This window comes from Mytilus californianus, unplaced genomic scaffold (genome assembly GCF_021869535.1).
Source record: "Mytilus californianus isolate M0D057914Y unplaced genomic scaffold, xbMytCali1.0.p SCAF_3, whole genome shotgun sequence".
NCBI classification, from domain to species: Eukaryota; Metazoa; Mollusca; class Bivalvia; order Mytilida; family Mytilidae; genus Mytilus; species Mytilus californianus.
In genome coordinates this window covers 89,883,640-89,900,318 of record NW_026262679.1, presented here as the reverse complement: position 1 = coordinate 89,900,318, position 16,679 = coordinate 89,883,640, and the positions used below count along the sequence as shown (strand labels likewise).

The 16,679-nt window shown below is 31.6% G+C and overlaps 1 protein-coding gene and 1 long non-coding RNA gene across 3 annotated transcripts; one reads left to right on the top strand and one right to left on the bottom strand.

Annotated features, from left to right (window-relative positions):
* The first annotated feature begins 2,644 nt into the window (after positions 1 to 2,644).
* LOC127735362 (uncharacterized) lies at positions 2,645 to 5,062 on the top strand. Of its 2 annotated transcripts, XR_007998358.1 has the most exons (4): positions 2,645 to 2,903; positions 3,690 to 3,779; positions 4,265 to 4,418; positions 4,941 to 5,062. It is a non-coding gene; the product is annotated as an uncharacterized LOC127735362 (long non-coding RNA). The 2 variants fall into 2 exon arrangements; XR_007998357.1 differs by lacking the exon at positions 2,645 to 2,903 and having other exon boundaries at positions 3,161 to 3,779.
* On the bottom strand, positions 4,964 to 15,189 carry LOC127735361 (putative nuclease HARBI1). The gene is made up of 5 exons (XM_052245521.1): positions 14,312 to 15,189; positions 13,829 to 14,089; positions 7,969 to 8,039; positions 6,974 to 7,186; positions 4,964 to 5,161 (listed from the first exon to the last, which is right to left on the bottom strand). Exons 1-5 carry the CDS (start codon positions 14,583 to 14,585, stop codon positions 4,964 to 4,966), a joined length of 1,017 nt encoding a protein of 338 aa, XP_052101481.1. The 5' UTR covers positions 14,586 to 15,189.
* Positions 15,190 to 16,679: the final 1,490 nt, after the last annotated feature.

Below are 16,679 nucleotides of genomic sequence, written 5' to 3'. Positions count from 1 at the left end.
TTGGTGACAAAATGGGCAGGTTATATTTCACTGTGTTTAATTTTCGCTAAACGTTGAAGGTTTTGGATCATTAAAAATTTACAAAAAATGCCTGTTTTAATAACAATAATTTCACTTTATTTTTACATTAAGGTAGTATTGGGTATCGTTCGCCATCTTGGATTGCAAATTAGCAGAGAACAAAATATGTCACTTTTCACAATCGTAGCTTGAGAAAAAGCTCGGTGACCTATCATGTTTTTTATTTTTTTGAATATATCACAATATATACTACGTTTTGACAAAGTATGAAAAAATTCTATCATTTTTTATTTGTACTCCCATACCACCTTAAAGGCAAAATGTTAGTGTTATGACACCAATCAGTAGATCGTCGCTAATTAACATTTCTTAACATGTCACTGATTGCTGTGTTGTCAAAAGGTGTGACATGTATAATCAGCCAATTTAAATAAATTATTATGAAAATAGAGATCTTAATTAAATATGCACATTCTTTTGATCTGTTGAACAACACGAACGACTCGATAATTAACAGTGTAATGTATGAAACTTTCAGACGACGATAAATCTTGAAATATATAGGGAATTTACGCGGGGTCAATTTTTTGTGTTTCTTTAGCTGCCGCGAACAAAGCGAAAATTAAACATAAGCAAAAAAAAAATGATATACGGTATATGTTACAGTGAATTTGTAAAATCAGGAATAATTAGTGAATTTGTTAATCCCTAACAGTTTCAGGGATTTTGTAAAATCATATTTATATATTATATATTCTCGTCCTAATATGCATTTAATACTTGCTACTGGAAGACATGACTTATACCAATCAATTTATAACTTCTTGAATGTGTTTATTTAACCAATGTTTTCAATTCAATATACTGCCTTTATACTTTATTTTGAAAATAGATATTTTTTTTTATACTTTCAGCATTTACAGACTGAAGCACTTAACATTAACAAGCTTTCGAACAAGATAGAAACGTTTGCTTGTTATGTCTTTTTGTAGTTCTTAAGCAATATGTTTCATAATTTACTCATATTTGTCCCGGTTCCATATATAATTTTAATTTCTCCCTCAGGTTCCCTTGAAAAACTGCTCACCTTGTTACCGGGTTTGTACTAACATTAGCAACATGATGGGTGATACATGTGGAGCAGGATCTGCTTACCCTTTCGGAGCACCTATGATCACCCCCAGTTTTTGGTGGTTTCGTGTTGCTCAGTCTTTTTTTTCTATGTTGTGTTTTTTATACTATTGTTTGTTTATTGTTTTTGTCTTTTTTAGCCATTGCGTTGTCAGTTTATTTTCGACTTATGAGTTTGAATGTCCCTCTGATATCTTTCGCCTCTCTTTTGTAATAATGGTAAAGGAAAAATTACCACAAACATGTTAAGTGTTACTGGTGTAGTCTTTTGTCTTTTCTTAAAGAATTATTTAAACAAAAGATTGATTATTTTACAAAATCACTGTATTGAATCAGTGGATCTGTAATAAAAAATGTCTTAATTATTTCAGGGATTTTGTAAAATCCCTGATCAAATTCAGGGATTTTATAAAATCATTTATCAATTCAGTGATTTTACAAATTCAATATAACATATATACATCAAATCTAAAATAGCAATGAACAGAATTACCTTTGATCCTTCAAAAATTGCCCTTCGTTGACTGAGTAACACCCTCTCGTTAGAAATACCATCAATGATCTATAAATCTTGCATAACATTAACGATACCAGTTTTACTAATTTTATAAGGTATGTCTCTTCAGCGATGTTCTCAGTATTGTATAAAATAAGCTACTGAAGACCGAACTTGAATAAAAAAGCTGACTTAATTAATAATAAATTAACATTGCTTTTTAAACCAAAATGTCGTTCATGATATACCAGAAATATAACAGTAGACAGGCATATTTACAACGATAATATTGTCAATCTATCACCATTTCATCATCTTTTTTACCTTATTTTATTTTCTTTATCGATTTATGACATTTGATCAGCGATAAACTAGCTATGACGGGTATGCATAATTTAGCTTACTGACGTTCCCGCCAATATATTAGCTGTCAACATAATACTCATACCATTTTACCTGGGTCCTTGACCAATCAGGCGAATTAGTTGCAATGCATGATAGACTACTAAGTATTCATAATTTATGGTGAGGACGTGTTTTTTTACTGACTAACAATACAATTTCCCACAAATTATTTACCGGGTAAAGGTTTCATCTTTCTTTTTTTTTTCTTATCTGATTACATTTACAGACTATGATATAAAGTATTATTTCTAAGCTCAGGGCCCGGTTGTTCAAAAGTGTCGTTAAGCTAACGACAAGTTAAGCCTAACGACTCGTTAAATTTTAACATTGTTGTTAGCTAATTACTGCGTTAAATTATGTTGTTCAAAAATATTTAACGACTGAGTTAACTAACTACTTGTTAAAAAATTTAGTAACTGGTTTTTTTTAACATTTTCCCATAATTCCAAAATTTTTACCTAAAATTCCTCCACTTCCTGTTTAAAAATGGCTGAACAACAAACCTCCAATTTTGCAATGCCCCTTATATCAACATTTGCCACATTGAAAATTTTTTTTTAAAAATTAAAAAAAATTAAGTTTGGTAAAAATTCCATACAAAATTGATTTACTTGAACATATAATAATTATAAAAATAATATTAAATTGTTAATACCATCTTCAAGGCACTTGCAATGAATCATTTGCCACGGATATTGTGACATGTTTATAGTCCTTTTCAAAATAGCATGCAGTATAAAAACATAATTGAGTTATCTTTCTTTGTGCCTAATTATTTTAGAACTTATCATTTGATTTTTTTTTTCAGGGGTTTCTCAGCAAGAAACATGTAATAGCAGACATTCAGAAGGTGTGTATCTATATAAAGTACATAATTCATACACATGACTATAAATTACTAAAGAAATTTTATTTTATAAATATAAGTAGATGTGTTTTTAGTGCCTATGAGACTTTATTATTATGCATGAAATTCAAGTTTCTTCAAAGAAGTGCAATCAATTTGTTACCTGATTTAATTATATCTGGAACCTTTAAAATAGTAACTTATTAGTATTAAAGATATAAACAACAGTTTCATATGCATGGTTTTTAAAATTGCAGTTCTTAATGAAGGTTTATAGAAAACAAGGATTGTTAATAAAATGTTTAAATGCAGTTATAACATAATTTACGGTGACCATGCATGGGTCAGTAAATGGAGAGTAACAGGAATAAATATATTTTATATGGTATGACTTTGTCAGTAAATTGATCAATAAGGGATGATATGTCCATAGAAATTAATTCTTTTTATGTAAGCCAATACATTTGTATAATAACTGCTTTATAAATTATTTCATGCATTCAAAAATACTTGTGATTTATGCACTATTCTAAACTTCATTACATCATAAGATGTTTCATGACATGTCAGTCACTATGTGATTTTACATGTACTCAAGATCTGTCTATTCTACTGTCATATACATGTATTTATATATTGATATGAAAACTTGGGAAGAAAGAGACAATTGTATACCATCATTCATGTGCAATATTCCATTAGAAATGGTTCTATTATGAAGAGTATAAACTATCAATTCAGTTCTTTAAATCAAACAAAACAAAATTATTAAGTCTTTTTACATTTCAGACAGCATAACATCTGACCAGATATATACTGCAGTACCTGTCTCACCAGTTCCAGCACTGAATGCTACTCCCACATGCCAGACTGTTGAAGGTATTTATTACGTAGATAATTAAATTGGTTTAGTAATTTTTTTTCAATTCTGCATTTCATATAAGTTAAATCAAATGATTTTCATATATTTTCTATTATTGTTCTATTTGTCACACTTATTGATAGAATTATAACTTATATTCAGTTATTAATTTTTACAATACCCTTCCCCAATCTATGTTGTTCTATTTATTTGGTTGTCCATTCATTTTGAATCTTGTACAATAGTATTAAGAGGCCTATTCAGGATTTTGAAAAAGGGGCTTCATAAAGGAAGTGTTAGAAATGGGCCTGTAAAAAGTCTTCGCATAAACCAAACATGAGGCCCCATAAGCGGGACCCTAGACCACTCTATATCTGCATCTGTGTATCATAACCAACACATTCAAATGCAAATATGAATTAATTTTCAAAAACATATACTAAACACATATCATGCACTGAACTGAGCAAAATCTTGATGTAAACCAATTTTCAATTTTTAGATTTACCATCTTCTGTGGAAGATATCTGGATAAGGAGACTTGAGCAGATTCACCAGAGAAATGAAGAGTTAACACATCCTAGTGCGACTGTTCCTGCCAGCCTACCAGTACCTGCACAAATACAGACTTGCACTCAGCAACCACCAAAACCCAGGTATATGTTTCATATGTAAAAATACAGCACTGTCTTTGATGTATTTACACTAGTTGTTTAGCGAGTCTGATGAGAATAACTTTTTCGTACGGATTTTAAGTTTGTTCTCAGATATGTTATTTTGTAATATATTACACCATTGACCCTGATTAGGAAAGAACAATTGAGTTCTCACAAGCACGTTTACTATTACCACATTTCGTTAATGCCTGTCCCAATTAAGAATGACTTGGGTTGCTGTCTGTTAAATATTTGTTTTTAGCTTATTTGTCATTAATCATGTTGTTTTTTTATTTAATGTTTCACATATTGTCATGTCATGTCATTTCTTTTATAAGAGACTAAACAGTATGGGGTTTCCTCATTGTTAAAGGCTGTGTACGGTGATATGAATTTGATCAAATCTGCCTCCTTTGGGCTCTTTGGATAATTGTCTCATTGGCAATGATATAGTATTAACACATCTACTAATATTAAGTGAAATTAATAGAATTACCAAATAGTAAAAAATCTATATTTCAGTGAGAGTAAGCAGAAGAAGAAAGCTAAGAGAACTGTAGATGATGTGTATGAGTTGCAGCTCTTCCATCTTGATGACCATTGAAATGTTCCCCAAGATCACCATCATTGCCTACAATTACTCCGTCATCTTCAATGTCAGGTTCATTCAACAAAATGCATATATTGTGGAGAATAGCACAAGCAATTATTATTTTGCATGCCTTGCCAGGTGTCATTCTTATCTGAAATTTAAAAAAAATCATAACTTAATATGTTACACTTAATAATCGTCTTCATATCAGCATTTTGCTAAATTAGTATTCTATAAAGTTTCAAAAGTTGACATTGAATATATGTATATACAATGTATAAAAATAAGAAGCTGTGGTATGAGTGGCAATGAGACCATTCTCTGTTGTTAAAGTAATCAAATATAATAGTTTACAGTATGGCATTCAACATGGGAGCCTTTGCTCACACCAAGTAAGCTTTAACAAGAGTGCACAAGCTGAAATGTCTCGCCTTCTTTACTAACCATTGATATTATGTTGATAGTCCTAAATGAAAGCTTTACTACAACTATTACATAAACATGATCCAAGAAAATGAAGTCAATGTCATATAAACCAAACGAGAAATACATGTACACCTTACAATCATTCAATACACTAAATATAGTTGCCCTATTGCTTATAGTTTCTATTAGAAACAGATTTAACCAAGAAAACTAAACATTGACCAATGAATCGTGAAAATGAGGTCAAGGTCAGATGAACCATGCCAGGCAGACATGAACAGCTTACAATCCTTCCATACAACAAATATAGCTGACCTATTGCTTATAGTTTAAGAAAAATAGACTGAAACACATAATCTTAACACTGAGCAATGAACCGTGAAAATGAGGTCAAAGTCAGATGACACCTGCCAGTTGGACATGTACACCTTACAATCCTTCCATACACCAATAACTAGACCTATTGCTTATAGTATCTGAGATATGGACTTGACCACCAAAACTTAACCTTGTTCACTGATCCATGAAATGAGGTCGAGGTCAAGTGAAAACTGTCTGACTGTCTGTACGCACATACCAAATATAGTTATCCTATTACTCATAATAAGAGAGAAATTAACATTACAAAAAATCACAACTTTTTTTTTCAAGTAGTCAATGAACCATGGAAATGAGGTCAAGGACAATGGACATGTGACAGACGGAAACTTCGTAACATAAGGCATCTATATAAAAAGTATGAAGCATCCAGGCTTTCCACCTTCTAAAATATAAAGCTTTTAAGAAGTTACCTAAAGCCGCCGTAGCCGCCGCCGGATCACTATCCCTATGTCGCAGGCTCGACAAAAAAACCCACTTTAGAGTGTAATATAACATAATACTACATAATGATGTTGTACTTTGATATATTAGTTGAAAGTTTCAAATTTATGTTGTCAAAGTGATGTGCTAGTGGCACTGACCATTCACCTGCTGATGGGGGCAAGTTTTTTATAAATAAATTGCTGGATTATTCAGTTTTCTGACTATATATACTTAATTACACAACTTTTTCTTTTAATCAAACTTCCCTTTGTGATATAGAACCTTGTAGTACAACTTCAGAGAGATCCATACAATAATAAACAAGTTATTGTCTGGAAAACTAGAAAAATGCTTGTTCTGGCCCCTTTTCGGCCCCTTATTCCTAAACAGTTGGGACCAAAACACCCATTACCTATCCCTACCTTCCTATTGTGGCATTGAACCTTGAGGTCAAAAATATGAATGCAAAGTTTATGTAGTCATATAAAAAAATAGTTTGTTTCTAATGAATACACCAACATTCATTGTCCCAAATATATCCCATTAGCCCACCCCTTATTTTGCCCCCACAAATGTTTTTTTTTTGGTCATGAAATTTATTTTGTAGTGGGGAATTTTGGTGTTGAAATGTGCACCTGATAAAAGTACATGTATATCCACATTATTTTTTATCAGCTGTGTTTTTTAGTTTTATTACTGATCATTTGTTTAAAGATTTTTTTTTATGCTTTACCTCTGAGTGTAATATATGGAACCGTCTCTTCAGCCTCCCAAATGTTCTCTCAATCACACTTCTTGTTGAACAGTGGCATCTATTGTACTTTTTCTGATGATCTTGTACAGGATTCTTGTATGGGGTCATCAAAAATGGACGACAAGGATAACCACTATCCCCAAGCAGTACACCATTTGCCCATCCACCATTTTGTTCCATGTAGGTACACACCTATACATAAAGGTTTATATTTCTTTTTACATCATATATTTGGTTAAAACTACCATTTATATAATTTAAATGTATATATTCAGCTTCACGGAGGAGTTACACTATTTACCTTAAATAATATTGAGCAAGACTATTTTTCTATATTCCTTTTTCAGTTATGGTATATCAATATTTTTTTAACATAGCCACCTCTTAAAACTAATTGTTTGCTTCTTTATATATATAGAATAATTGATTTTTTAACATATATATCATTTACTAAAGATATTTCTATATTCTTTTTTAAGTTATTGTATCTCAATATTTTTTTTTTAACATAGCTCCCACTTAAAACTTCTTTATATATGGAATAATAGATTTTTTTAACATATAAATCCTTTTCTTATCTGTTATGATATGGAAATACAATTGCAATTTAATATATAATGTATTAGCCTTTCTTTCATTAATCAAAATTTTATTATGCTAAAATGATTAATTATATATAAATATCAAATGATAAATTCATTATTTGGAAATGAAATTCAAAAGTCCTCAGATTGGCATTTTTACACCTTTATGTGTAATGACAAAAAGGGAAAAAATATTAATGATGACAAGCAATAAAAATAGGGGGTTTATGTCCAAGAAGAAGATTTTGACTTCCCGCAGTGGTGACCAATCCAAGATAAGAGATTTTGAATTTGTATTGAGAAAATAAGAAGTATCTTACTGTTAATATATAGTGCTTGAAAGGGAATATGACTAAATAAAGATGACCAACATGGCAATAAAATACATACTTGTGAAGTCCTGAATATGTGGGAATCATGACTGCTACCTGGCCAGTTTGCATTTATGTTTGTGAATTTACCTGCAAATAATAGAAGATTATATATAATGCAAAGAAGATAGAAATGTTGTAATAGCATAAACATATTTATATGTAACAAATTATCTTTATTAATTATTATATTTTTCTAATTAAGAGGTGTAGCAAGAGTTTCAAAGAGAGGATTATTTGGGATCATGCAACAGTGGACTAAAAAATAAAATTTATTTGAATCCATTTTCTAAAAGTCTTGTAATGGTAATCTTAAAAGGGGGTGTCCAAACATTTCCAACTACAAGTGTATATTTGCTTTAAATTTCAGAAAACACAATGAATAACCATGATAACTGATGTAAAATGCATGTATAGACCCACAAATTATGACTCAATAATATTGTTTCAAACTAGGAAAACATGATTTTAATATTAATTAAATCAATTGTGCTAATGCATCTTTATTTTCTATAATTGATCCACATGAGAGCAATATTAAAAATTATAAATTGTACTGTAGGGTAACCTAGGTTAATCTTTCTTTCTTTTGGATTAAAAGGGGAAATTTAAGAAATGTATCTATAACAGCAGTGGCGGGTCTGGGTTGGGGTTCCAGGAAACCCCCCTTTTTAGGACTATCAGTGCATTTGAATGGGTACATATGGTTGGAACTCCCCTTTATCCTAGGTTGCCCCCCCCCCCCCTTTTTTTGAAAATGGCTGGGCCCCTGAACAGAATCTTTTTCTCATTGAAGAAAAAATGACAAATAACGTCTTTTAATATTTGACTTACCAATATTTTAATTTACCTTTAGTAGGTAAACCATATAAACTCATACTTTTATGTCCTAGATGAAAGTTTACACCGGAGTGAAAGTGAAAGTAATTACTATGTGAGAAACAGACTATAGGGGTCCCAGTCATACAAAAAAGTTGAAACCAGTTTATTATGTTATGAAGGTCAATGTCATATTAGAGATTTCCAATAAAATGACTTTACTCGACATAACCGACCTAAATCAACGTATACCGTCCTATTGCATCAAAGCATGACGGAGGGGAGCATACACTGCATGCATTTTTTGCTCTTTGAACACGCATTTTTTGCTGATATAAACTTAATGTCAAAATCAACCCCAACTACTTTTTTTAATCTTCAAATATTTTGTTATTAAATGTTTAATGATTTTATTGACAAAAATATTTTAATGGAATAAATAAGCTAGCAACTTATAATCAAATACACCCATCATTTCTTGTCTTTTCACTTGACCCATATTTCAGTTCTTCTCAACACATGAATTTTAAAACTACCAAGTAAACATTTAGCATGAAAATATTGAAATAATGAAATCCGAAGCGAGAAGGCTATCTCTTTTTTTGTTTTTATAAGTTTTAACGTTTAAAAAGTGTATTCCAACACACCCGAATGTAAAAGGTGTACGCGACTAACTTTTAAGAATAATTATATACTATAATTTGATTCAAGATAATTTGACGTCGGCAGAAATTCATATCATTGATACATTTATCAAAAGTACTTTTTAGTCTTTAACTATAATAATGCATGGGACGAGATTTTGATCATGTATACCTAAACGTGCATTCGCGGATACAGGGGTAGAGGGCGTACTCCCCCCTTTCGATCGCCAAGTAATTTTGAACATCTCAATTTTCCACGTTATCTATACAAATGTTTAGTATAAAATCGTCCATTATTTTTTCGCGTTGCTTCGCTCGGCAGTATAAATTCAATTATCGGGAACTACGCCCTCTTTCAAATATCTTGGATCCGGCCATAATCACAAATTGTATAGCACAAAAAAAAATTAAATGATTGTCGTTTGACTTTGATAAATACGTTTTAAAAACAACAATGTTTGAACATTAGACATCTCGCACGAGATTTAAAAGTTTAAGACTACATACTGAATTGGATTTTTCCTGGATTTTGAGCTCACTTAACACGGAAATGTGATACTGGCGTGTGATCTAATGGACACATATTCTTGTTTCTGATGTTTCTTTTAATATATAAATATTCATTTATTAAGTTATATATAATCCCACTAACAAATAATCAGGTATCTTTTACTGATAAATTATCATTACATTTTATAGAAACTACATATAATCTGCTATACAATTATGAACACTAATGGTCCTACAGACACTCTGTGCTTTTGACATGACACAAGGTCTTGCTTTTCTATAGTGTTTATGTACTTTTTTACTTAATTTGTGATATGTACAAAAAAGAAGATGTAGTATGATTACCAATGAGACAACTCTTCACAAGAGACCAAATGACACAGAAATTAACAACTATAGGCCACCGTACGATCTTCAACAATGAGCAAAGCCCATACCGAATACTCAGCTGTAAGAGGTCACAAAATGACAAATGTAAAACAACAAAAACGATAAAACTAACGGCCTAATTAATGTACAAAAAAATGAACGAAAGCACAGCTACAAATGATAACCACTGAATTACAGGCTCCTTACTTGGGACAGTCACCGCCATACATAATGTGTCAGAGTTAAACATGTTAACGGGCCCACTTACCTGGGACAGTGGTGTAACAGTACGAAATAATTGATTAATATTCTAGACTGGATAATTATTCTGTATTTATTAGTTGTAGTTGTTTTTAAGAGTGTTCAGTAGCTGTGAATACTGTAAGATCGGTACATGGAGTTTATTTTGAAATACTAGTAATTGCTGTTTTTGTGCTTCGTTTTAGTCGGACGAGTCAATCCCTTTCTTACTGTTATAATTATGAGTAGACATGATCATTTGATAAGCATACTTCTATGATCTCTATTGGCTTTAACTTGGACATTTATAAAAATTATGTAGCAAAGAGATGCATGCATAAAATAAGTTCTCGACATAAATTGGCTAAAATATCAGATAAGAATTTAGCCTCAAGCTATAAAACTCACAAGCTATAATAAATACGACGAAGATTAAGCCTCAAGCTATAATATTTATGATGATGATGATACTGATGTATGTCTTATATCCAGCGATAAATATTACATATATATTAAGGATGATGAAATGATAGCGATTCGCTGGATCGAATTGTTCAACAAAATAATTGAACCCGTAATCGAGGCAAGCCTGCTACCAGTCAATTCCATATTCAATAAAAACTTGTTTATATATTTTATGCTTTAAGTGCATATATTATTATTCTAGCAACACTTGTTTTGTTTTGATATCACTTTTTGTTGCATAATTTGTTTGATTTTTCTCCTTGTTTCTTTGTATCAAAAAGCTTAGTTTTTATTGTAAAATGGTGTTTCACAGCTTCCTTTATCCTTGTGACTTGCTATTGTACTAATATCCAGTAGGCATGCAATTATTATTCTAAATAGTAAAAAATATTTTTTAGCAAGTAAAGATTACCCCGTTTTGATCCAGACTTCCTTACCACTAGCATCTAAGATACATACACTGACAAAATATTGTACCCGCACTCATATTACAATCACCCTGTCTGTCCGTCCACCAGTCTGTCCGTTCAACAAATATTTTCAATTTTCTCTTCAAAAGCATTAGTATGCTTAGCATGCATTCTTTTTTCGATTTATTCCTTACACTCCTGGGGTCAAACTATCAAACAGAGTCCAAATGGTGTGAATTACGACTACAGTGGCTCGTGCTGTCGTCAACAATAAGCAAATACTCATACCGTATTATCAGATACTAGTATATATGACATTGACTTTGAAAATGTAAACTTTTCAAACGAAAATAAACATTTTTACAAGAGTAAAATTAACACAAAAATGACAGAAAGTAACCAACGACATACACTGAATTGAAAGCATCTGACTTGGGAAAGCCTATCTAGAATTTGGCCTGATTAAACGCGTTTACCAGCGCTCAACACTCTGGTGTAACAGCACAATATAAGAAAAAAAAAACTGTAAAATTCAGTTGGAATTAGCTCAACTAATCAATATTGAATTAAGCCCAAAACAATTACATTTTTATGATGAAAGACACAGAGTACCGATCTTAAAGTACCCCCAGGTACTGAAAGCTGATTCTTAAATGTTAAATTACCTGAGAATATTAAACGGATTTAGTTAAAAAGAACCCCCAAAAAAATAAGGAGATATGGTATGATTGCCAATAAGAAATGAAGTTGATGTAAGCAATGATAGGCAACCGTACGGCCTTCATCAAGGAGAAAAATCCATACCGTATAGTCGACTATAAAAGGAACCAACTTGAAAAATATGAAACAATTCAATTGAGAAAACTACCGGCCTGATTTAAAACAAAACAAGTTACGAAAAACAAATATAACAGATATGAACCAACGACAACAAGTGGACCACAGGCTCCTGACATGAGACAGGCCATAAAGAATGAGTGCTCAACCCCCACCCCCTAAGCCTGGGACAGTGGTGCAACAGCACGACATAAGAACAACCTGTAAAAACCTTCCTTCAGAGAGCTTGGTTTACACATATATACATATTCAAAGTAATTATTGATATAAAATGTGTTTTCAGCCGTGTATCACCTTCAATGGTGATCATATGCATGGATATGTCGTAGAGTTTAACTTTTATATATAAATATATACCTCTAATGCGAGACAACAATTGAAACTAAAAATTTTTGCTTAACTCAATCAATATGTGATAGTGTTAGAATCCACTTCTAATTGGATTAGAAAGAGTTGTCTTAATCCAAAAACAACTATGACAATATCAAGCCTTACTTATTAAAAGTACATTTTAAAAAGAAAATTACTGTAAAGACTGAAGTGGCAATATAGTTGTCTTAAAAGTGTATAAATTGGCATTCTCGTCCTTTTTTAATCAGAGATACCTGGGACAGGACATTTTTTTAGCCAATTACTATGAATTATTAATTGATATTTTACTATCCACAGCGGTCAATGTTTATATGCAGATTAGTCAGCAATTGCTAATCAAGTACACCTTCCAAATTACAATCTATATAACGAATTGGTGTACACATTTATTTACATATATCATTATTAATTACAAAATTCTTTTTTTTTTATGTTAGTTGACTTTTATTTGAAAGAAAAGTGTATGTCAACTATTAAAATTTAAAGAAGTACAAGACCTGTATTAATTATTTTTAAATATACACATCCCTTTGTCGAACGTTTTCCCTTGGGAAAAAAATCGGAGATTGTAAATAAACAAGATTAACTGCAGAAGAAGAGATCGTTTGAAATGATGCTTAATAAAGTATGATTCAATCCCAGTTATCAACTTTAACAGAGACAAATTCTGACTAACACTTTCAATTCGATATTTCTGAAATTGCTAGAAAAATCTCTGTCATATAATAAATACCCAAGGAAATTAAATATTATAAAACATTAAGGGACGAAAGGAAAAAAGGACACCAATCTGATAACGACAAATAAAAGCATGTCAAATATTAAATAATAAAAGGTTCATTTGCAAAGTATATCAAAAACCAAAGTCATGGTCAAAACCATGAAAGACAACTCAAGTCAATCGTATGATAGGTAAAGATACGTGTATATACGTGGTCTTATGACAGTGAAGTTTTGGCGGGAATCTCAATAATCACGTGATATATAAAAATAATGATTTCTTTCGTTTTTCATCATATTAGAAATACTTGATATTGATAAAATTTATCCTGAATGTGTTTTGTAGTTTAGGAATAATGAGTTAAAACTTGAATGACGCATTTAACAAAATTAATAGGTTAGTAATAACCGGTCCCGTTACGTGCGTACGTCGAGTTAGGTACGTATGTCATTTTATTGGAAATCTCTATTAGATCAGAAAGAAATGTTTTACCTCTGGCATCACAAACAGGCTGCACATTGACAGAATGTACCCCTTTCCTATTCACGAATGATGGTTCATCTTCTGATGGAGCCTGGATACAGACGTGTGTCCCATCTATTGCCCCTAGCACATTTGGGAAACCACTTAGACGGTAAAAATCTCCTCTTGTTTCATCAACATTTCTCGGCCACTTGATAAACTCATCCCGTTTGTCACATAATGAATTCAAAACATCAGACACAATACGTGAGACAGTTCCCTTGTGCAAACCTGTAAACAGACCCAAAACAACAACATACAATTTTGGAGATCAATAAAGTACAAAAATAAAATGTGTATTCACCGTTTGATTATATATTATTTAGAAAATCAACAAATTGAAAGTATCATTCAAACATCAGCCAAAGATAATTATAGCAGTCGATTAACACCACATTGGCAATGTTTACTTAATTTTAAATGACATATGATAAATATATAATGAAATCTTACCTATTGTGTCTCCAACTACTTGCAAGAAACTGCCTGTGGCTAAAAATCTCATGGTTACCATGACTTGCTGTGGCACAGTTAGGGCATGGTTTCTCTTTGTTTTTCTTGATACATCATTGCTAACTAGGTTGGAAATGAACATAATTCCTTCTCTACCAAATCTGTACCTTTCTCTTAATTCCTCATTTGACAAATCCAAAGAAAGGTCATCTTTGAGGCGAAAATGCCTTTCTTTTCTGTGAGGTGGAACAGGTACTTGCATGAAGGCGGCCATATTTAACAATAACTTAGATATTTAATCGACCTACCAGAAGTTGTTAAAGTTAACGACTCTTTAACATTACTTTTGTCGTTAAATTTTTTGAACAACAGTTAACAAATTTGTTAAATGTAACGACTCTCTAACGACACTTTAACGACTGCGTTAGCTTAACGACACTTTTGAACAACCGGGCCCAGATTGCTATGCTTAAAAAGTGTTTGACTTACTTAAACCACAACCACTAATATTATGGATAAAAAACAACGGCTTCCGACATTCGTTCACAAGACAACAACCAAACGACGCAATCACACAAAAGATAATCAGTTGTACCTGCATTCACATTTCAAGGGAGGCTCCCGAATTTTTCAGTTATCTCGTAAAATAAGGAAAGCGAATATCTAATATCTATAAAATCCACTCAGAAATCTTTTATTTTGGAACAGATTTGATTTAATGATATTTGACCTACTTCTGTCCTTGCAAAAGTCAATAAAACTCCATAAAGGGGTCTTTGTCTTAATAAGCTAAAACCAAATACTACACACACTCAAATATGATCAGAAAATGTTTTTGGTGTTACCACATGCATTGAACACTCCATGATTAATGTTGTATTTCAAAACCTTTGTCTCAGTAATTATTCAATTATTTTATTGGATTATAATTTCATAAATTATGCGCAATTTTTGTTTATTTTTACTTCTAGATTCACGACATGTTTACAAAGGCCTAACTGTGACTTTGAGATGAATAACAGCAACAATGGCGCAGTTGTTCTATTCCTTTTTTATTCGATTGCACGTAGTGATTTAGTGCCACGAACTAAAACAATTTGCCGTTTATTTTCATTTTCTTTTGCCATTTACGAATTAAGTTACGCTGTCAATTAATAAGTTTTAAACTTGAAATTAAAAGAGGAGTGACTTATATATCAATGAGACAGAAACGGAACAAGAAACATAATCAAACGAAAACTAAATGACAGCATAAAAGCTTTTACAATAAACAGGTGTCCCAATCTGTTTATACAACGAATTCTTGAGAATAATGAACAAGACTTATTTTAATGTATTAACTTAAATTGCAGCATGTCCAGGTAAAATAAAGTAAACGCAACCAAATCAGATATATCATGTTCTGTCTTTTATATCATGCAGCCTGATATTATTGATATTGAGTAGAATTTCTGTGCCATATTCGCTGTGCATTATTAAAAAAAAACCTGTTTTGAAAGGACATAAGCATACACGATACGAAAATTCCTTACGCCAATAGTATCATGTTACCCATTGATTTAACTAGTTTTAAGGATCTCATAGGAGTTTTACTGTTCAATGTATACTAAGTTATGAATTTTAAGTGAAACCAATGCTCAGATACAGTGCAGAACAATAGACAAAATTATTTATTTCTTATTCCTGTAAGAAGAAAAAAAAGATGAATGCTGAAGCCGATGAACAATAGTTTTAAATCTTGCCATGTTAATGCTATATACATAACATATATTACAGTAGGTGAACAAAAAAAAATCAAATGATATTCCGGGAAACAATACAAAATGAAAATTTAAAATCCCATGCACTTTGTTTTTAACCAATAGATAACTGGTAGTAGCCCACAATGTTATGTGGTCGATTCACCAGTTTCTCCTGAACATGTTAAGATTTTGCATTTTGTAAATTACTCTACAAATGTATGCTGATGTTATAATTCTAGTGGTATTTTTAAGAAATAGCAAAATATGTTTGACCGTTTGGAAACTTTGGGTTTTATTCGAAGTTTCAAGATGACCAGTGGTTAACGACATTCAGGAAGACACTTCATATGATGAAGACATAATCTTTTAATCAGAGTAATTGATGTCTAGCGCTGTCATGTCAGTAACTGCTAGTAGTCCTTTGTTAATTTATGTGAATTATTTTGATTTTGCTTAGTGTCTTCTGTTATCTTTTCTAACATCAGACTCGGACTTCTTTTAAACTGGGTTTTACTGTGCGTATTGCTGTGTGTTTGTTTCTACATTGGGTAGAGGTATAGGAGAAGGATTGTTTAACCCCGCCGCTTTTTTGCCCGTGTCAGGAACCTCTTGCCTTTGTTAGTCTT